The sequence below is a fragment of the Protopterus annectens genome, chromosome 10.part0 (genome assembly GCF_019279795.1).
Source record: "Protopterus annectens isolate FY-2018-M chromosome 10.part0, PAN1.0, whole genome shotgun sequence".
NCBI lineage: Eukaryota > Metazoa > Chordata > Ceratodontiformes > Protopteridae > Protopterus > Protopterus annectens.
In genome coordinates this window covers 305,264,488-305,286,840 of record NC_056744.1, presented here as the reverse complement: position 1 = coordinate 305,286,840, position 22,353 = coordinate 305,264,488, and the positions used below count along the sequence as shown (strand labels likewise).

Sequence of the window (22,353 nt, the reverse complement as noted above, 5' to 3'; positions counted from 1 at the left end):
CAAAAATTAAAAATTTTTTGGGGGTTCCCAAAAAAAAGAACCAAAAGAACAACACCCTTGAAGGTAAGGCATTAATTTTGGAATATAATAGTCAAACGAGTGGCATTGTTGAAGTTGTGAAAAAAACACGGGACCTAGTATTTAATGAAACTATGAGGAAAGATTTAGGAAAGTTCCCCAAAATAATATATTCTAGGGGAAAGAATATCAAAGAAATCTTGGAGGGAAATAAAACCATTTATAAGTGTTCCAGGATGTATAAATGTGGAACCTGTAAATTTTGCAAGTTCATTAATGAAGGCCCCTATGTAGTGGTGCCCAATTATATTAAGACCATAGGGTGCCCTGGTAGGTGTTGTTACAACATACAGAAGTTGGTATATATTGCCACCTGTGTTAGTTGCAATGCATTCTACGTGGGCAAAACTGTCTGTAGGTTAAAAGACAGGATTGCAGAACATAAGAGGGCTATAAAAAATAAGGACACACATAATGCATTATATATGCATAGCATACACGGTCTTGATTTCAAGAAATTCATTTTTTTTGTGATTGATAAGAGTTACATGCTTTGAGAGAGGTGGGGATGGAAGGTTGAGGGTAGAATTATTGGAATATAAATGGCAGATAATCTTGGATGCAACAACTCCACCAGGTTTGAATGAATACATTTCTCTAAAACTTGTTTTAAAAGATGGGGCTAATAGGATATAGTATAAATAGGATGTTATAAGGTATTTTTATACCCCCATATACTTTAAATTCCCATCAACAACATTATTTTTTATTTATGTTCATTTTTTTCATGCTAGTTTTATTTGGAGAGATGCAAGTTTACACACTGTAGATAAGATGTTTTATACACCAGTTTTAACAGGAAGTTTGGGTATTATTCTTCACTGTGCGTGGATATATTTAGTGTTTACATTTATTCAACATTTAACAATTATTTAATTATTCAATTATTTTTCTACTGGATGTTTGAGTAATTGCTTGGGTATTTAATGTGTGATATGGATGATTTTCACTTACTCTGATGAAGCCATTTGTAATGGTGAAAACGCTTAGCAAGTGAATTTGTACGTATCTGGATTAAACTTCTGCCTTATGCTTTGGACGTGGTTCTTTGTTTTTTTTGTTTCTCGTCTACTACCATGATGGACCTCCTCGGGATGTGCATTGCTATTAGAAAGCACTGGGAGGAGATCACACACTGCCATAATCCGAGGGCCTCTCGACAAAGGGGGCAAGACCGGGTCCCTCCTTGTTTATGTACAACGCAACTGACATGTTTGTCTGAATTGCAATTGTTCCCAGCAGAAGACAGTCCTGGAGTGCCTGCAACATCATAAGCACCGCCCTCATCTCTAGGATATTGATGTGTAAGTGGGCCTTGTGATCCTGCCAAGTGCCTTGAACTGTCCTGCCTAGATAATGCCCACCCCTCGCAGTCCGGTAGGCATCTGTGGTCACTGTGACCACCGGGTGAGGGGGAAGAAATGGCTGATGATGTTACGTGACTGGAGTGAAGCCACCAGCGAAGATGCTTCTTGCAGGACTCAACAGAATTTGGTGAGACATGGGTAGATCTTGTAACGACCACTGGTTGAATAGAAGCCACTGTAGAATTCTCATGTGCATGCGTGCAAGTGGAACTAAACTTATCGCAGATCCATGGGGGCCACGACTTTCAAGACTGTCTTTGCCTGTACTTTTTTTCTGGACAGAAGGTTGGAGATTCGCTGTCTCAGAATTAGGACTCTGTAGGAAGCCTTCATGTTTATTGTATCTAGATCTGCTCCTATAAACAATACACTGCGATGGCAACAAGGCAGATTTTTCATAATTTATTGCGATTCCCAGGTGACAGCAGAGAGAGAGAGAGAGAGAGTGAGAGAGTGATGTCTCTTGATTCTAGTAGTAGATGCTTGGTGGTAGTAGTTAGGAGTCAGTCTAGAGACAGAAACACTCAATCCTAGACGTCTCAGATGAGCCGTGACTACATGCACTTGGTGAACACTCTGAGGGCTGCAGTGAGACCAAAGGGCAGAGCTCAAAACTGGTAATGACTGGCTGCCAGCTGGAAGTGCAGATGACTCTTGCATGGCCTTGTCCATCTTATGTGGTAGTATACATCCTTGTGGTCTAATACAGCGCATCCAATTATCTTTTCCCAAAAATGTAAGAATCGACTGCAGTGTTACCATCCGGAACTTGGTCTTTTTTACGGATTTGTTTAATCTGCTGAGATCCAAAATTGATGTCCGATCCTCTGTTCTTTTTGGCACTAAAAACAATCTCGAGTAAGTTCAGGATCATATTTGGTCTGCGGGGACACACAGGATGACTCTTGTCTAGCAACTTTTGAATTTCTAGAGTTGCTTGATCCCTCTGACTGGGTGGAATGTCCGGGGATTTTCTTTATGTTTGGGACAGTAAGAGAAAATGGTATGGAGTATCCTCTGGGTATAATACCTTGTACCCACTTGTCTCTGGTTATTTCTAGACAGGCTTGTAGGTACAAAGATAAGCGACAGACAGGCCTCCCTTCAGGAGCGCTGAAAGGGCCGACCACAGAAAGAATCTGTCACCCTGGTTTTACGGACCCCCTCTGCCGCATGGATGGTGCCTTTTATTTGTACTTCACCCTCTGCCCCTAGGGAAAGAGTCACCATGTGTGTCCTGAAAAACTCTCTGGGATTTAAAGAACCACATCTTCCCCCCCTTCTGGCCTTTTGTATAAGGCCTAGAAGGTACATAAAAACAGACTCCTATGGCAGAGTGTCTTTCCTTGTTCACACCTGGTTAGCATCTCCTTAACTTTTGGCCCCAACAAGGACGAGCCATCGAATGGGGCATTAGTAAAGGAAGATTTGAAAGGTTCCGCAGAGTCACAAAAGTGCATCCAGGAATGTCTCCTTTGAGAAATTCCTGAAACTGCTGCCCTGCTCGCTCCATCTGATGCATAAGAAATAAGCCTCATGGAGGAGCTAATCACAGAATTTAACATGGAGAGCAGAGAGGAAACCTTGTCTGCTACCCCTGCAGCTAGTATCTCCTAGTGGAGATCTCTTTGTAGCCTTGTAAAATGTGTCAGATACTTCAGCGATCAGAGAGCAAAAGTGCTCTTCCCACATCTGTCCATCATACGAGACTCCTTGTTTGGTGGATGGACAGATGAGGATGTTTCAGAAAGCTCCTTTTTTGGTGGCTGCTGCCACCACCACAGCATCTACAAGGGCACCCTTTATCAGGAGGTCTTTATCTGAAGGGGCTGTAATGAACTTATCTGGCATCCTAGGGACAGGCTCCATTGTATCTGGAGACTTCCATGCCTTTCGACTAACTCATTCCACAAGTTCGAACGGCAGACACCCCCAAGTGGCTGAAGGGTGAGACCCAAAGGCCTTCAGGTAAACAGACTCCTCATCAGAAGGGTTGATGAGCTTCCAGCCGCCTCTCTGCTTAAGGATTTCTAGGATGTCTGTGAAAGAGACATCCTCAGAGGGCAACCATGAGGACCCTTCTGACTGACTCAGGTACGTGTCCAAGGTGACTGACTCATCTGGGGAGTCCAAATACTTCCTCTTGCAGAGTCTCTTATGAAGGACCTCTTCAGAAGGGTATTCTGGAGAGATTTTGGAAGACAGGGGTTCAGCCGATGGGGTACCCGGAGGCCTAGGGTCTCCACTGGTCTGTGGATGGTGTGGTACAGAGACGGACACCGCCGCCTTAGGGGGAAGAATGTCAGAACCCCTGGGTGGAGCTGTCTGAGGACACAGCACTCTCATCAGTTCAAAAGCCCCCCCCCCCCGATCCGAAGACACTTGCGGCTCCGGAGAGCCAAAAGAAATCCCCAGAACCAAGGGGTGGACTCTGAAGCCATTGTAAGAGCTGAGCTCATCCACGCCAAAGCCCAGAGAGGCAGGGTCGCATCAGACAACTGCTCAGACTCCCCTCCCTGGACCCAACTGGAGACAGTCAGCTCCTAGACCCCTCGGACGGAACTGAGGATGTCGGAGCAGAGCTCGGTTCCAAAGATACCAGGATGGTTCTTGGCACCAATGGTTCTGCAAGTCTATTCCAAGCATTCTGGCTCAGAGGTTCCCCGTCGGCTCACAGGAGGAATCAATGTCAGTGGGATGGTCTTGGCTGACTCCGAATCCCTGTGGGTTGGAGCTGAGAGGAGTTTAGCCAGGACTGGTGTCTTCAGAAGCTTGAGTACCATCCTATCCACATCATCGTCCAAAAGACTCCTGGAGGACTTAGAGGAGAGGGAAGGACAACTTACTGACTTGTAAGACAGGGGGTCTTAAAACAGGAGTAAACGGCTCCAATTCTGGGGACCTACTCCTGAGTTCAAACTCCACTGGCACCGACAAAGTTGGAGCCAATAAAGTAGATTTTGTCTGTTCCGAAGTAGTTGAACTCAGAGATGCAATTTTGCTTAACTTTTTTGATGGCTTTGATTGTCCTGAAGAGGGGGAAGATCTTTGTTGATTTGTCTGATCTTGATGAAGTAGGTCTGACTGATGCTGAAGTGCCCGGACCTTCTTCTAGAGCTTCTTGGAATGCGGACTTCAAAAGACCTCTCACAAGCAACTTATTTTTACACTCTAACAGCACTCCAGAGCTAAATGAATGACATACTGAGCATGTCTCCTGAATATGTACTACTCCCAAGCAATTGACACATAGTATGGGAGTCAGTAATTGACATTCTGGCCACATTTGGTACACTTTTTGAAGCTCGAAGGGTTAGATTCTTTATGCTCCTTGGACATGTTTCAAACTCTGTGTACACACACAAAAGCAGACAAACTGCAACAACAATTTAACACCCTAAACTGCTAAGGAATAATTATATATAAAGAAACTTTTTTTTTTATTCAAAAAACTAGCAAAGAAGGGAGGGAAAGACAAGGTTAGGAGCTCTCCAACTAAAATGGGCTGATGCTTTTTACTTTTAACAGTAGGAAATTTAACCGGGATAGAGGAAAACAAGGTCTTAATGGAAAACGATGGTCTAAAGCAACAACACAGCAGTGAATTTGTTAGGTAACTAAAAAAAAAAAACACAAGAAAAATAACGCTAACTCTATTCTAAAGTAGAACCAGAAAAATTATAATAAAGGGATAAGGATAAAAAAGTTGTTCACTTAGCCAGAGCCAAGATGAAAGCCTCCGTTCTGTTTAGTGGCAAACGAGATCTGGGGAGCTTCACTAGAGGATAATGGGATAGGGATACAGCCATGAGCCAGTGGAAGTCCTCGAGCTTTAGTATGCAGCTGAGTCAGAACAGAGAATCTGTTCCGAACCCAACCAGTAAGAATGAAGGCGAGAAAGGACAACATATCATCCATTGCACTTTCCATTCACCAATCCATTAACAAATCAAAAAGCAAGCTGATCACTACTCTGATAGCAGATGTTAGTTTTTCAGTGTAAGCTGACAGAACAAGCCCAAGAAAAGTTTATGGGTGGCTTAAGAACTACGGTCACTTCTAATAATTTTATTCCATGAGCAGATGACAAAAGCACTCATGTGACAAGTGCTAAAACTGGGGGGCACAAACAAAAAGAGTGAGTTCTGAAATCTGTATATAACCTGTGTGTACTTTTCGGTTTACCTTCAAAATGCTGATGGTCACAATGTCAAAACCACTTCTGTGAACTCCGAACTGAGCCTTCTCAAAAATCTTGAACGCCGATATTCGGAACCACAAAATCTCGCCCCCTTTTTGACCCATGTTAGCACTTGTTTGGAGGTGTTTCTCAGTCGGAAATGCTGACGTTTGATGTTTTGTTAACTTTGAGAAGTTTCGATGTGTGTGCACATTCGACTATGTGCAGTCAACATTTTAAAAGTAAACCATATTTTTCATACATATGTACAGACACACAAATATACACATACATATAATACATATATAAACATATATGCATGACTTCTAAGAAAAATGTATTTATTTATTTATTTATTTATTTATTTATTTAACATTTGTTGACCGGGAAAGTCCGACTAGGTTCCACAGATCCTGTTTTCAGTGGAGGCCTGGGGAGAAATGCTCCAGAAGCATGTCTTTAGAATGTGAGAGGAAACCGGAGTACCCAGAGGAAACCCACGCGAACGTAGGAAGAACATGTGAACTCCACACAGAAGGCACCCCTGCCGAGAATCGAACTGGAGAACCTCTTGCTGTGAGGCAACAGCGTTAACCGCTGCACCACTGCACAGTTTGGGAGGGTGGCCTAATCACTAAGGTGTTTGCCTTACAAACACAAGGTGCAGGGTTTGAGTCTCACAAGGGATAATTGGCTAGGCTTAAAATGGCTTGCAAGGGTAGTTAGCCTACTACTAACCTATGAACAAGTACCCCCAAACTAACTGCTCTGTCAAGATTTAACATTTCAGCATCTTCCACCCCTGTGTTAATTACCCATACAGATCAAAATAAGAATTTCTGAATGAGACGCCACTTAGATATTCAAGGATATCTGCTCAAGGTTTGAAATAGATCATGCATGGGCTACACTATATACCCATCATCCAAGCCAACACTCCCAGACAGCACATTTACCAGCAGAAGATGAATCGGAATGCAGGAACAGAAACAAAACTTTAAAAAGAAGGTTCAGACCACTTAGGCAGAGAAGAAAGCAGTGGAAGGCATGAAACAACAGGTTTAGTGTGTGCATAACACGATCTGAGAATGGAGAGCAGGGTAGTAAGTGCAAAGACAGTTTTGAGTGTCTTAATACTATCACTGTGGGCAAAGCTGTTACAGTGCCACATTTAATGCATTTTACACTTGTGAAAGGTCAGTAATTTTGCATGATTCCCTACTCACTGGAATCACCACTGGTTGGGTCAGGTGGTGTCAGCATGCTCTGGGAGACCTCTATGATGATTAATGTGACAATTAAGTTTAAGAGCTGCATGTTGGAATGCTGGAAGCCTTCTCACACAGGTGGTAACTTTATCCGGTGGATCTGTGCACAGGTTCCATTTTAAGAGACCGAAGTTTCAGAACTTCGAATTTCATATGGCTGAAACCATATGATCGATGTTTTAAAACTTTGAACACTTAAATGGAGATCTCCATACATCGCAGAATGGGAATATTCCCTTTTCCTCGCTATAGTGCGATCTCAAAATTGGTAAGTTTTAATAGCGGGGGGTGTGGGTGTGCAGCCCTCCACTGCTTAAATGTCAATTTTTTTTTTGAATGTTTGATGTTTCAAAACTTCAATCATATGGTCTCAACCATATGAGATCCGAAGTTTTGAAATTTTGATCATTCAAAGTAGACCCCAGCACACACACAAATGACGCATAGAATGCTGGCAGCCTTCTCGCATAGGTCGTAACTTTGTCTGGTGCATCAGCACACACAAATGACACATGCTGGACACCTTGGGAATATCACTGGAAACGGTACTAAATATTAAGACAAAAGACAGACAAGCAAGGTTAAACCATCATCCAAAAAGAACAGTGACAAACATGCCACTTTCAGCAAGCCACATTACAAACTGAGCAATGCCTTAAGCACCACAAAGACATGATGGAATGAAAGTGAAGTAAAGCTGCCATTCCAAACCTAAGTAACATTAGCATCCATCAGCCGTTTCCTACTTACAGGAGAAGACTCAAATGGACACAGTGAACTGGTCTGTGAAGTAGCGTACCTTGTGCGCCGGATGCTTCCTTCCCATCGTTGTTTCCTCCCAGGATGTTAGCGGCAATGTTCACCATGTTCAAAATGGCATCTGCAAAAGATAACAGCAGTCAACAGTCTACAGCAGTATACTACGAGATATCTCCAATCAACAGTCTACAGCAGTATACTATGAGATACATCCAATCAACAGTCTACAGCAGTATACTATGAGATACATCCAAACAGTCTACAGCAGTATACTATGAGATACATCCAATCAACAGTCTACAGCAGTATACTATGAGATACATCCAACCAACAGTCTACAGCAGTATACTATGAGATATCTCCAATCAACAGTCTACAGCAGTATACTATGAGATACATCCAACCAACAGTCTACAGCAGTATACTATGATATATCTCCAATCAACAGTCTACAGCAGTATACTATGAGATATCTCCAATCAACAGTCTACAGCAGTATACTATGAGATACATCCAATCAACAGTCTACAGCAGTATACTATGAGATACATCCAATCAACAGTCTACAGCAGTATACTATGAGATACATCCAATCAACAGTCTACAATCAGTCTACAGCAGTATACTATGAGATACATCCAATCAACAGTCTACAGCAGTATACTATGAGATATCTCCAATCAACAGTCTACAGCACTATACTATGAGATACATCCAATCAACAGTCTACAGCAGTATACTATGAGATATCTCCAATCAACAGTCTACAGCAGTATACTACGAGATATCTCCAATCAGTCTACAGCAGTATACTATGACATATTGCCAAACAGTCTACAGCAGTATACTATGAGATACATCCAATCAACAGTCTACAGCAGTATACTATGAGATACATCCAATCAACAGTCTACAGCAGTATACTATGAGATACATCCAATCAACAGTCTACAGCAGTATACTATGAGATATCTCCAATCAACAGACTACAGCAGTATACCATGAGATACATCCAATCAACAGTCTATAGCAGTATACTATGACATATTGCCAAACAGTCTACAGCAGTATACTATGAGATACCTCCAATCAACAGTCTACAGCAGTATACTATGAGATACATCCAATCAACAGTCTACAGCAGTATACTATGAGATATATCCAAACAGTCTACAGCAGTATACTATGAGATACATCCAATCAACAGTCTACAGCAGTATACTATGAGATACATCCAATCAACGGTCTACAGCAGTATACTATGAGATATCTCCAATCAACAGTCTACAGCAGTATACTATGAGATGCATCCAATCAACAGTCTACAGCAGTATACTATGACATACATCCAATCAACAGTCTACAGCAGTATACTATGAGATACATCCAATCAACAGTCTACAGCAGTATACTATGAGATACATCCAATCAACAGTCTACAGCAGTATACTATGAGATACATCCAATCAACAGTCTACAGCAGTATACTATGAGATACATCCAATCAACAGTCTACAGCAGTATACTACGAGATACATCCAATCAACAGTCTACAGCAGTATACTATGAGATATCTCCAATCAACAGTCTACAGCACTATACTATGAGATATCTCCAATCAACAGTCTACAGCAGTATGCTATGAGATACCTCCAATCAACAGTCTACAGCAGTATACTACGAGATACCTCCAATCACGAGTCTACAGCAGTATACTACGAGACATCTCCAATCAACAGTCTACAGCAGTAAACTATGAGATCGCCAAACAACAATTTACAGCAGTATACTATGAGATATTGCCAAACAACAGTCTACAGCAGTAAACTATGAGTTACCTCCAATCAACAGTCTACAGCAGTATACTATGAGATACCTCCAATCAACAGTCTACAGCAGTATACTACGAGATACCTCCAATCAACAGTCTACAGCAGTATACTACGAGATATCTCCAATCAACAGTCTACAGCAGTAAACTATGAGATATCGCCGAACAACAATCTACAGCAGTATACTATGAGATATTGCCGAACAACAGTCTACAGCAGTAAACTATGAGTTACCTCCAATCAACAGTCTACAGCAGTATACTATGAGATATCTCCAATCAACAGTCTACAGCAGTATACTACGAGATACCTCCAATCAACAGTCTACAGCAATATACTATGATACACCTCCAAACAACAGTCTACAGCAGTATACTATGAGATACCTCCAATCAACAGTCTACAGCAGTATACTATGAGATACCTCCAATCAACAATCTACAGCAGTATACTATGAGATACCTCCAATCTACAGTCTACAGCAGTATACTATGAGATATCGCCACTGCATCACAGTTAAGTCTGTATGCATTTACAAATATCCAAGGTCACCTAGCACAACGGTATACCTTAGTACAACTAGCTGGGTTGTACACCATAAGAAGCTTATGTTCACTGCTATACACTTCCAAGTACAAAGTAATTACAGACGGATTGCCAAGAGGGTACTAAACAGATTAATCTGATGCACAAATAATGCACCTAGCTACATTTATATTTAGCCTGCATTTAGAAAATTAATCATACCTATCAATCAATCATACAACTGAGACGCAGTACTGAACCAAATCCAAAGCAAAGAGCTCACTTGACTCTCAGCAGACAGAAAAAATGGGTCAGCTTTCAAACTGTTAGCTGCTATCTCCTACTCCTAGTCATCGCCTTGCACTTGTCACACACACTGTGTCATATCAAATATCAGTAAGCTCAGTTACTGCAGTAAATTTTCTTCCAAAAGCCCCCTTATTTTTCCAAACCAGGGATAGTTTAGGGGTCAGTACAGTTAAGTAAGAGTATTCATCATAATACAGTTGTACTGATTTATTCATAACTACAAATGATCAAACGATAAGTCTGGCAGTTGGCACAGAGAATTAAGGAGCTGTTAAGTTGTTTCCTGTGATCCAGTGGTCCAGGGTTTGATTTGCGCAGCCTCCATTGCCTAATTGTATGACTCTGAGCAAGTCACTTAACCAGACACGACTCCCAGGCTGAGTCTGAAACAGGTCCATGAAGATCAGTGCTTTACCGTGGTCAACAAAAACAAATAAAATAAATAAATCAAAGTTCTCTGTTAACTCACCAGAAGACCTTCACAAGTCCAGCCTATTGTTCTGAAGTTGTTTCATCCCCCTGTGTTTGCCAGTGAATGCACTGACAGATGTGGAACAAGCTTTCCCTTTAAGGCATGCTTGCATATGCTTACATTAGCAAAAGCAAGGAATCTCTTAACAGGCAAGTCCAACTGTGGTGGACAAATCAGAACAAGCTGTCAGGAAATAATGTGACTGCAGACCACAGTGTCCACCATAAACCAAATATAAAAAGTTGCAGCTGCTGTAAAGTAGAGGGAAAACCTTTCCTGCTGTCGCTACATCTTTCTCGGAGACTGTAAGGTGACCATCTTCCTCGGAGACTGTACGGTGACATCTTCCTCGGAGACTAAGGTGAACATCTTCCTTGTAGACTGTAAGGTGAACATCTTCCACAGAGACTGTAAGATGAACATCTTCCACAGAGACTAATGTGAATGCACAATTGTGTGAGAGCAATCTTTATATCAGGTAAGATCATCATACCAAATCAATACTTTTGTAGCATCTCAAAAATTAACCAAGATATGACTGATGGACACAGATTTTCTGTGGCATAACTGTGCCAACACATGGCCTAGATCAAGGATGACCATCTAGGTTTTATTATTTTGTGAATATACAGAGTTTAGTCCAAACAGCAGCCTCCAGGAAACTCTCATGCTGTACAGGTAGATGCCATGCTAGTAGTATGTGCCCAACAGTGCCCTAAAATGTTGCAATGTACTTGGAACAAAATGCAATATATAAGGGGTCATCCAATTTGACAATGGTTGCTTAGCAAAAAGCAAGCCCCCTTTCATATATGAAACAGCTGATTAAATTGTCTGAAATCAAGAATCCTTCTCGTATAAGATTTTAATTGCATATGAACATACAGAAACTGGCAACACTTTGAAATGTTGGGACTCACTATAGCGAGTGACAAAATGTGGAGAATGAATGGCTGAAAGACCAGACTTGTAGAAACCAAGTCCAAGATGCCATTTCTCAAACTATTTTCTTTTCACTGAAGTACGGTGATATCTGAGTTGGTATATACAAGTCTGAAGGGTGAGGGGTGCCCTCCCCCTCCTCAACTCCCCTGCAAAAAAGTTTTAAGGAGAATAGTGATTTTCAAGATTTGTTCTTTGGGTTTTCCAGTCTTTTTCCAGCTTTTCGGCACTTGGCATTTTGAATGCCAAAACTTCAATAAGGAGCCATGAAATATAGCAAACAAATATTTGCCAGAATTCTAGCAATGTGAATAACACTGAAAGCTAAACTGACAGGTTCAAGAAATCAATGGAAAACACCCTTGGCAAAAAAGTAGTACTAAGTAAATTCCAGCTGGAATGGTAATTTCCCAAGGTACCACAAGTGTACTGCCACCACTGGCTCAGTTGGAGGCACAGTTCATTTTTGCAACTGGTTTTAACTCAGAATTCTTCATGCTGGGCAATTAAAGGGTTTATGCCCTACCTTTCGACCCATTCAAAATATCTACTTGTTTTCAGTTGCAGCTCTTACCTTTTATAACTTTCAAAACTTCAGAAGAAACCACTTCATTGTTAGGAATCAAAACGTCATCCTCCAGGCGAAGGACTGAGAAATTTAAATTTTGGATGCAGCACATGCCTTTGTTCCTGATTCAGCAGTGTTTACTTCACCGGATGCTGATCTGGCTTGAAAGCTGAGCTGAGCAAGAGATAAACATTGTTCTCTTGTCCAGCCTGCAGCTATTCAGATCAGCATTGCTTTACTTGTTGAATTAATGCAATTGCAGGTACACAGCCATCAGTTCTCGATTTCCAAGGAAAATAACTTACCAGTCTCTGTCTTTGAATGCTGAACAGGACAGAATCATTGAAACAGCAATCAAATGAGCAACAGACAGACCGAGATCTGTCACAGACGGGTGGCCTAATGGTTAAGGTGCTTGCCTTACAAACACAAGGTGCAAGGTTCGAGTCTCACAAGGGATAATTGGCTAGGCTTAAAATGGCTTGCAAGGGCAGTTAGCTTAGTACTAATCTATGAACCTATGAACCAGGCAAACAACTATCAATTTGTCCCCCCTCCCACTTTTAATGGGGTGGGGTGTCACATCAGCATTAGTCAATGTGACAAAATCACCCAAAGCCAATGTTTATACCTCTGAGTGACCACTCATGATACTGAAGCCAATGTTTATACCTTTGATTGACCAGTCATGATGCTGTACACACCGATTGACAGCTTCACAGTTTAAGAAATTCTTCTAACACACTGTTTTCTACTGGAAAATTACAATTAAAATGTGAAATCAGGTGAACTCTGCTCGCCAGCATCCAGACTATGAAGTAATCTTTCAGGTGAACTCTGCTCAATGGCATCCAGACTATGAAGTATTCTCTCAGGTGAACTCTGCTCACTGACATCCAGACTATGAAGTATTCTCTCAGGTGAACTCTGCTCACTGACATCCAGACTATGAAGTATTCTCTCAAGTGAACTCTACTCACCGACATCCAGACTATGAAGTATTCTCTCAAGTGAACTCTACTCACCGACATCCAGACTATGAAGTATTCTCTCAGGTGAATGCGGCTCACTGACATCCAGACTATGAAGTATTCTCTCAGGTGAACTCTGCTCACAGACATCCAGACTATGAAGTATTCTATCACGTGAACTCTGCTCACCGACATCCAGACTATGAAGTATTCTCTCAGGTGAACGCGGCTCACTGACATCCAGACTATGAAGTATTCTCTCAGGTGAACTCTGCTCACAGACATCCAGACTATGAAGTATTCTATCACGTGAACTCTGCTCACCAATATCCATACTATGAAGTATTCTTCTCTGTAAAGCCCGAAAAACCTTCTTCCACTCATTTAGTCATATAAAATAGTGTTCTACACATTTTATGCACTGATCTTAAGCAAGTCTGGCAAGAAAAAGATTTCTCCTACAGGTCATCTAACACTTAAAATTTTTGTGAGTTTCTGTTCAAACTAAGCAGTTTGTGAAACTGCAAGTTGGCACCAGAATAAGTGTTTAATGCAGGGTGACCTCATCACTGCAGCACCCACACTGCAGGGTGACAACGTCCCTGCAACACCCACACTGCAGGGCGACCATACCCCCCCTTGCAGCACCCACACTGCAGGGCGACCACGCCCCTGCAGCACCCACACTGCACTACTTTCAAAGGCCGCACACTAGTGGGGGTGGTACTGAAAAACTTGCTAGTGCAATACACAGTGATCTTACACACCCACACTAATTGTTTGTTACCCAATTAGTTACATACAGAAGCTTCACTGAAAAATTGACACTAAATCAAACACCTACGAAAAAAAACAAATATTGACTCAAGTCACAAAAAAGAAAGCCCAAAAATAAGCACAATGAACAGGTTACTTTAAATAGTACACCCGATGTAAGGGAACAATCCTTCCACATAAAAAGGCAAGATGACAAAACATACTAAACAAAAGCAAGACAAATCACTCAAGCTGGCAGAGGGCAGGATAAGCATAAGGTCAAAATTGTAGAAAGCTTCCAGTGTCCTTATTTGTCTACTGGGTAAGTGAAGTGCTTCTCAGACAACCTGGATCCAGAGGTATATAAAATTATAATTCATGCATTATTTGTATGGGATTATAATTAATACAAATACTGTATGACAAGTACTTCAAAATTATAATCCTATTTCAGTCTCAGTGCCACATACAGAATATGGAAAGCAGGGGAAAAAATTTCCCATAATACATTACACTTAAACAACACATACATATTGTAGCAAGTTTAAGTTATCTGAGTGGTTAAAGCACAGAAGAGATTAGGCGCTCCTGCTGACACACATGCTCTTCGCATTTTTGGTGAGTGCTCAGAGACTTAATTTCCAGTAATACCAGGAAGCCACGGCAGTTAACTTGAGCTTCCTAAATACCCTCCCGCAGAGCTAGGGTAAATGAAAATGAGCAGAAAATAAACATCACGAAAAAAGTGCTCTCAAGAAAGAGCAACAGATTAGTAATACCAGCTTTAGTGCAAAAGGAGGGCACCGTTAAAGGTACAGTTATTTAAATACGAGGGTAGTTAACAGTAACAAGGGCTCTCAAGGAAGAACAACAGATTAGTAATACCAGCTTTAGTGCAAAAGGTGGGCATTGTTAAAGGTACAGTTATTTAAATACGAGGGTAGTTAACAGTAACAGGGGCTCTCAAGGAAGAGCAACAGATTAGTAATACCAGCTTTAGTGCAAAAGGTGGGCATTGTTAAAGGTACAGTTATTTAAATACGAGGGTAGTTAACAGTAACAGGGGCTCTCAAGGAAGAGCAACAGATTAGTAATACCAGCTTTAGTGCAAAAGGTGGGCATTGTTAAAGGTACAGTTATTTAAATACGAGGGTAGTTAACAGTAACAAGGGCTCTCAAGGAAGAACAGATTAGTAATACCAGCTTTAGTGCAAAAGGTGGGCATTGTTAAAGGTACAGTTATTTAAATACGAGGGTAGTTAACAGTAACAGGGGCTCTCAAGGAAGAGCAACAGAGTAGTAATACCAGCTTTAGTGCAAAAGGTGGGCATTGTTAAAGGTACAGTTATTTAAATACGAGGGTAGTTAACAGTAACAGGGGCTCTCAAGGAAGAGCAACAGATTAGTAATACCAGCTTTAGTGCAAAAGGTGGGCATTGTTAAAGGTACAGTTATTTAAATACGAGGGTAGTTAACAGTAACAAGGGGCTGTCAAGAAAGAGCAACAGATTAGTAATACCAGCTTTAGTGCAAAAGGTGGGCATTGTTAAAGGTACAGTTATTTAAATACGAGGGTAGTTAACAGTAACAAGGGGCTGTCAAGAAAGAGCAACAGATTAGTAATACCAGCTTTAGTGCAAAAGGTGGGCATTGTTAAAGGTACAGTTATTTAAATACGAGGGTAGTTAACAGTAACAAGGGCTCTCAAGGAAGAGCAACAGATTAGTAATACCAGCTTTAGTGCAAAAGGTGGGCATTGTTAAAGGTACAGTTATTTAAATACGAGGGTAGTTAACAGTAACAGGGCTCTCAAGGAAGAGCAACAGATTAGTAATACCAGCTTTAGTGCAAAAGGTGGGCATTGTTAAAGGTACAGTTATTTAAATACGAGGGTAGTTAACAGTAACAGGGGCTCTCAAGGAAGAGCAACAGATTAGTAATACCAGCTTTAGTGCAAAGGTGGGCATTGTTAAAGGTACAGTTATTTAAATACGAGGGTAGTTAACAGTAACAGGGCTCTCAAGGAAGAGCAACAGATTAGTAATACCAGCTTTAGTGCAAAAGGTGGGCATTGTTAAAGGTACAGTTATTTAAATACGAGGGTAGTTAACAGTAACAGGGGCTCTCAAGGAAGAGCAACAGATTAGTAATACCAGCTTTAGTGCAAAAGGTGGGCATTGTTAAAGGTACAATTATTTAAATACGAGGGTAGTTAACAGTAACAGGGGCTCTCAAGGAAGAGCAACAGATTAGTAATACCAGCTTTAGTGCAAAAGGTGGGCATTGTTAAAGGTACAGTTATTTAAATGAGGGTAGTTAACAGTAACAGGGGCTCTCAAGGAAGAGCAACAGATTAGTAATACCAGCTTTAGTGCAAAAGGTGGGCATTGTTAAAGGTACAGTTATCTAAATACGAGGGTAGTTAACAGTAACAAGGGCTCTCAAGGAAGAGCAACAGATTAGTAATACCAGCTTTAGTGCAAAAGGTGGGCATTGTTAAAGGTACAGTTATTTAAATACGAGGGTAGTTAACAGTAACAGGGGCTCTCAAGGAAGAGCAACAGATTAGTAATACCAGCTTTAGTGCAAAAGGTGGGCATTGTTAAAAGTACAGTTATTTAAATACGAGGGTAGTTAACAGTAACAGGGGCTCTCAAGGAAGAGCAACAGATTAGTAATACCAGCTTTAGTGCAAAAGGTGGGCATTGTTAAAGGTACAATTATTTAAATACGAGGGTAGTTAACAGTAACAGGGGCTCTCAAGGAAGAGCAACAGATTAGTAATACCAGCTTTAGTGCAAAAGGTGGGCATTGTTAAAAGTACAGTTATTTAAATACGAGGGTAGTTAACAGTAACAAGGGCTCTCAAGGAAGAGCAACAGATTAGTAATACCAGCTTTAGTGCATAAGGTGGGCATTGTTAAAGGTACAGTTATTTAAATACGAGGGTAGTTAACAGTAACAAGGGCTCTCAAGGAAGAGCAACAGATTAGTAATACCAGCTTTAGTGCAAAAGGAGGGCATTGTTAAAGGTACAGTTATTTAAATACGAGGGTAGTTAACAGTAACAGGGGCTCTCAAGGAAGAGCAACAGATTAGTAATACCAGCTTTAGTGCAAAAGGTGGGCATTGTTAAAGGTACAGTTATTTAAATATGAGGGTAGTTAACAGTAACAAGGGCTCTCAAGGAAGAGCAACAGATAAGTAATACCAGCTTTAGTGCAAAAGGTGGGCATTGTTAAAGGTACAGTTATTTAAATACGAGGGTAGTTAACAGTAACAAGGGCTCTCAAGGAAGAGCAACAGATTAGTAATACCAGCTTTAGTGCAAAAGGTGGGCATTGTTAAAGGTACAGTTATTTAAATACGAGGGTAGTTAACAGTAACAGGGGCTCTCAAGGAAGAGCAACAGATTAGTAATACCAGCTTTAGTGCAAAAGGTGGGCATTGTTAAAGGTACAGTTATTTAAATACGAGGGTAGTTAACAGTAACAGGGGCTCTCAAGGAAGAGCAACAGATTAGTAATACCAGCTTTAGTGCAAAAGGTGGGCATTGTTAAAGGTACAGTTATTTAAATCTGAGGGTAGTTAACAGTAACAAGGGCTCTCAAGGAAGAGCAACAGATTAGTAATACCAGCTTTAGTGCAAAAGGTGGGCATTGTTAAAGGTACAGTTATTTAAATACGAGGGTAGTTAACAGTAACAGGGGCTCTCAAGGAAGAGCAACAGATTAGTAATACCAGCTTTAGTGCAAAAGGTGGGCATTGTTAAAGGTACAATTATTTAAATACAAGGGTAGTTAACAGTAACAGGGGCTCTCAAGGAAGAGCAACAGATTAGTAATACCAGCTTTAGTGCAAAAGGTGGGCACCGTTAAAGGTACAGTTATTTAAATACGAGGGTAGTTAACAGTAACAGGGGCTCTCAAGGAAGAGCAACAGATTAGTAATACCAGCTTTAGTGCAAAAGGTGGGCATTGTTAAAGGTACAGTTATTTAAATACGAGGGTAGTTAACAGTAACAAGGGCTCTCAAGGAAGAGCAACAGATTAGTAATACCAGCTTTAGTGCAAAAGGTGGGCATTGTTAAAGGTACAGTTATTTAAATACGAGGGTAGTTAACAGTAACAGGGGCTCTCAAGGAAGAGCAACAGATTAGTAATACCAGCTTTAGTGCAAAAGGTGGGCATTGTTAAAGGTACAGTTATTTAAATACGAGGGTAGTTAACAGTAACAAGGGCTCTCAAGGAAGAGCAACAGATTAGTAATACCAGCTTTAGTGCAAAAGGTGGGCATTGTTAAAGGTACAGTTATTTAAATACGAGGGTAGTTAACAGTAACAGGGGCTCTCAAGGAAGAGCAACAGATTAGTAATACCAGCTTTAGTGCAAAAGGTGGGCATTGTTAAAGGTACAGTTATTTAAATATGAGGGTAGTTAACAGTAACAAGGGCTCTCAAGGAAGAGCAACAGATTAGTAATACCAGCTTTAGTGCAAAAGGTGGGCATTGTTAAAGGTACAGTTATTTAAATATGAGGGTAGTTAACAGTAACAGGGCTCTCAAGGAAGAGCAACAGATTAGTAATACCAGCTTTAGTGCAAAAGGTGGGCATTGTTAAAGGTACAGTTATTTAAATACGAGGGTAGTTAACAGTAACAGGGCTCTCAAGGAAGAGCAACAGATTAGTAATACCAGCTTTAGTGCAAAAGGTGGGCATTGTTAAAGGTACAGTTATTTAAATACGAGGGTAGTTAACAGTAACAGGGCTCTCAAGGAAGAGCAACAGATTAGTAATACCAGCTTTAGTGCAAAGGTGGGCATTGTTAAAGGTACAGTTATTTAAATACGAGGGTAGTTAACAGTAACAAGGGCTCTCAAGGAAGAGCAACAGATTAGTAATACCAGCTTTAGTGCAAAAGGTGGGCATTGTTAAAGGTACAGTTATTTAAATACGAGGGTAGTTAACAGTAACAAGGGCTCTCAAGGAAGAGCAACAGATTAGTAATACCAGCTTTAGTGCAAAAGGTGGGCATTGTTAAAGGTACAGTTATTTAAATACGAGGGTAGTTAACAGTAACAGGGGCTCTCAAGGAAGAGCAACAGATTAGTAATACCAGCTTTAGTGCAAAAGGTGGGCATTGTTAAAGGTACAGTTATTTAAATACGAGGGTAGTTAACAGTAACAAGGGCTCTCAAGGAAGAGCAACAGATTAGTAATACCAGCTTTAGTGCAAAAGGTGGGCATTGTTAAAGGTACAGTTATTTAAATACGAGGGTAGTTAACAGTAACAGGGGCTCTCAAGGAAGAGCAACAGATTAGTAATACCAGCTTTAGTGCAAAAGGTGGGCATTGTTAAAGGTACAGTTATTTAAACATGAGGTTAGTTAACAGTAACAGGGGCTCTCAAGGAAGAGCAACAGATTAGTAATACCAGCTTTAGTGCAAAAGGTGGGCATTGTTAAAGGTACAGTTATTTAAATACGAGGGTAGTTAACAGTAACAAGGGCTCTCAAGGAAGGGCAACAGATTAGTAATACCAGCTTTAGTGCAAAAGGTGGGCATTGTTAAAGGTACAGTTATTTAAATACGAGGGTAGTTAACAGTAACAAGGGGCTGTCAAGGAAGAGCAACAGATTAGTAATACCAGCTTTAGTGCAAAAGGTGGGCATTGTTAAAGGTACAGTTATTTAAATACGAGGGTAGTTAACAGTAACAGGGGCTCTCAAGGAAGAGCAACAGATTAGTAATACCAGCTTTAGTGCAAAAGGTGGGCATTGTTAAAGGTACAGTTATTTAAATACGAGGGTAGTTAACAGTAACAAGGGCTCTCAAGGAAGAGCAACAGATTAGTAATACCAGCTTTAGTGCAAAAGGTGGGCATTGTTAAAGGTACAGTTATTTAAATACGAGGGTAGTTAACAGTAACAAGGGCTCTCAAGGAAGAGCAACAGATTAGTAATACCAGCTTTAGTGCAAAAGGTGGGCATTGTTAAAGGTACAGTTATTTAAATACGAGGGTAGTTAACAGTAACAAGGGGTTGTCAAGGAAGAGCAACAGAGTAGTAATACCAGCTTTAGTGCAAAAGGTGGGCATTGTTAAAGGTACAGTTAATTAAATACGAGGGTAGTTAACAGTAACAGGGGCTCTCAAGGAAGAGCAACAGATTAGTAATACCAGCTTTAGTGCAAAAGGTGGGCATTGTTAAAGGTACAGTTATTTAAATACGAGGGTAGTTAACAGTAACAAGGGCTCTCAAGGAAGAGCAACAGATTAGTAATACCAGCTTTAGTGCAAAAGGTGGGCATTGTTAAAGGTACAGTTATTTAAATACGAGGGTAGTTAACAGTAACAAGGGGCTGTCAAGGAAGAGCAACAGATTAGTAATACCAGCTTTAGTGCAAAAGGTGGGCATTGTTAAAGGTACAGTTATTTAAATACGAGGGTAGTTAACAGTAACAGGGGCTCTCAAGGAAGAGCAACAGATTAGTAATACCAGCTTTAGTGCAAAAGGTGGGCATTGTTAAAGGTACAGTTATTTAAATACGAGGGTAGTTAACAGTAACAAGGGCTCTCAAGGAAGAGCAACAGATTAGTAATACCAGCTTTAGTGCAAAAGGTGGGCATTGTTAAAGGTACAGTTATTTAAATACGAGGGTAGTTAACAGTAACAGGGGCTCTCAAGGAAGAGCAACAGATTAGTAATACCAGCTTTAGTGCAAAAGGTGGGCATTGTTAAAGGTACAGTTATTTAAATACGAGGGTAGTTAACAGTAACAAGGGCTCTCAAGGAAGAGCAACAGATTAGTAATACCAGCTTTAGTGCAAAAGGTGGGCATTGTTAAAGGTACAGTTATTTAAATACGAGGGTAGTTAACAGTAACAAGGGCTCTCAAGGAAGAGCAACAGATAAGTAATACCAGCTTTAGTGCAAAAGGAGGGCACCGTTAAAGGTACAGTTATTTAAATATGATGGTAGTTAACGGTAACACTGCTTTTGCTGTGATATTTATTTACACTTGTTAACTGGGGTAGAGCACCGATCCACTGAAGACGTATTCTGGTTTCAGACTAGCTGTGAAATAAATTAAAACTGTAAAAACACAAAATATTAGAATTTACAGTCAACATACTATATTCAGACAGAAAAGCTGTAGCCAGAATTTACAATGTACAAGTCAAAGATTTCCAAATACAGGGAATTTAGACAAGAACTACACAAATGCAAAGATGTTGGTACAACCCGCTTGCTTATGCTGTGATGACTTTAGTGCAATGAGGGGCTGTTAGTGTGAAAGAGAAGGATGGGGGATACTAGTACAGAGATGTAAAAGAGAACGGGAGATGTACAGAGTGAGGTAGGATAAGACAGAAAGCGAGAGGAGGTGAAGCTATATGAAAGGTAAGATTAAGGAGATGAAGGCAGGAATGGTAAAAGGAAGGGGTTGTGGGAGGTTGAGGGGGCTACAGACAGTATGGTGCAAGCTATTAGGTGTTGTGAAGGTTAAATCAGGTTACACTGGGAAGCACTGGTAGGCCTTTTTTTTTGTAGGGGTAAAGAATTATATGTTCCCAACAGCTGGACAGGAAAATAAAATACACCTTGTTTTTTCTTTTTTTCTTTTTTTTAATAGTCTGACCTAAACAATTATCTAGAGAATGAATGCTAAAAGGGGAAAGTATATTTATGGAACTAAACTTACCACAACAGTATCCTTAACTATATGGGTTATATCCTGCACAGGATACAATATCCAGCCAGCTTACAGACACCTTCAATGTGCCCAGGCCTTTGACAATTTCAGCAGAGCAGTAGAACGTCAAAAGTTTGGGCACTGACCACTTCAGAGCTTTCATAAGCCCTGAAACAGGATAACGCAAAGTAAACAGAAATCAATGTGTATACTACTGCAACAAAAATAAGGGTGATGGAGGAAGGGGGATGCTAATCAATGTGTACACTACTGCAACAAACACACACAAAAATAAGAGGGATGGAGGAAGGGGGAACGCTAATCAATGTGTATACTTCTGCAACAAAAACACACAAAAATAAGGGGGATGGAAGAAGGGGGACACTAATCAATGTGTACACTACTGCAACAAAAACACACAAAAACAAGGGGGATGGAGGAAGGGGGGCGCTAATCAATGTGTACACTACTGCAACAAAAACACAAAAATAAGGGGGATGGAGGAAGGGGGACGCTAATCAATGTGTATACTACTGCAACAAAAACACACAAAAATAAGGGGGATGGAGGAAGGGGGACGCTAATCAATGTGTACACTACTGCAACAAAAACACACAAAAATAAGGGGGATG

The 22,353-nt window shown here is 40.7% G+C and overlaps 1 protein-coding gene across 1 annotated transcript in view; it reads right to left on the bottom strand.

The window, feature by feature from the left end:
• The window catches only part of SUCO (SUN domain containing ossification factor), a 1,178,094-nt gene that overhangs the window by 589,972 nt on the left and 565,769 nt on the right, over positions 1-22,353 (bottom strand). The window contains exon 11 of the mRNA XM_044086746.1: positions 7,693-7,773. Coding sequence (XP_043942681.1) covers positions 7,693-7,773 — 81 coding nt within the window. The remainder of the gene's footprint in view (positions 1-7,692; positions 7,774-22,353) is intronic.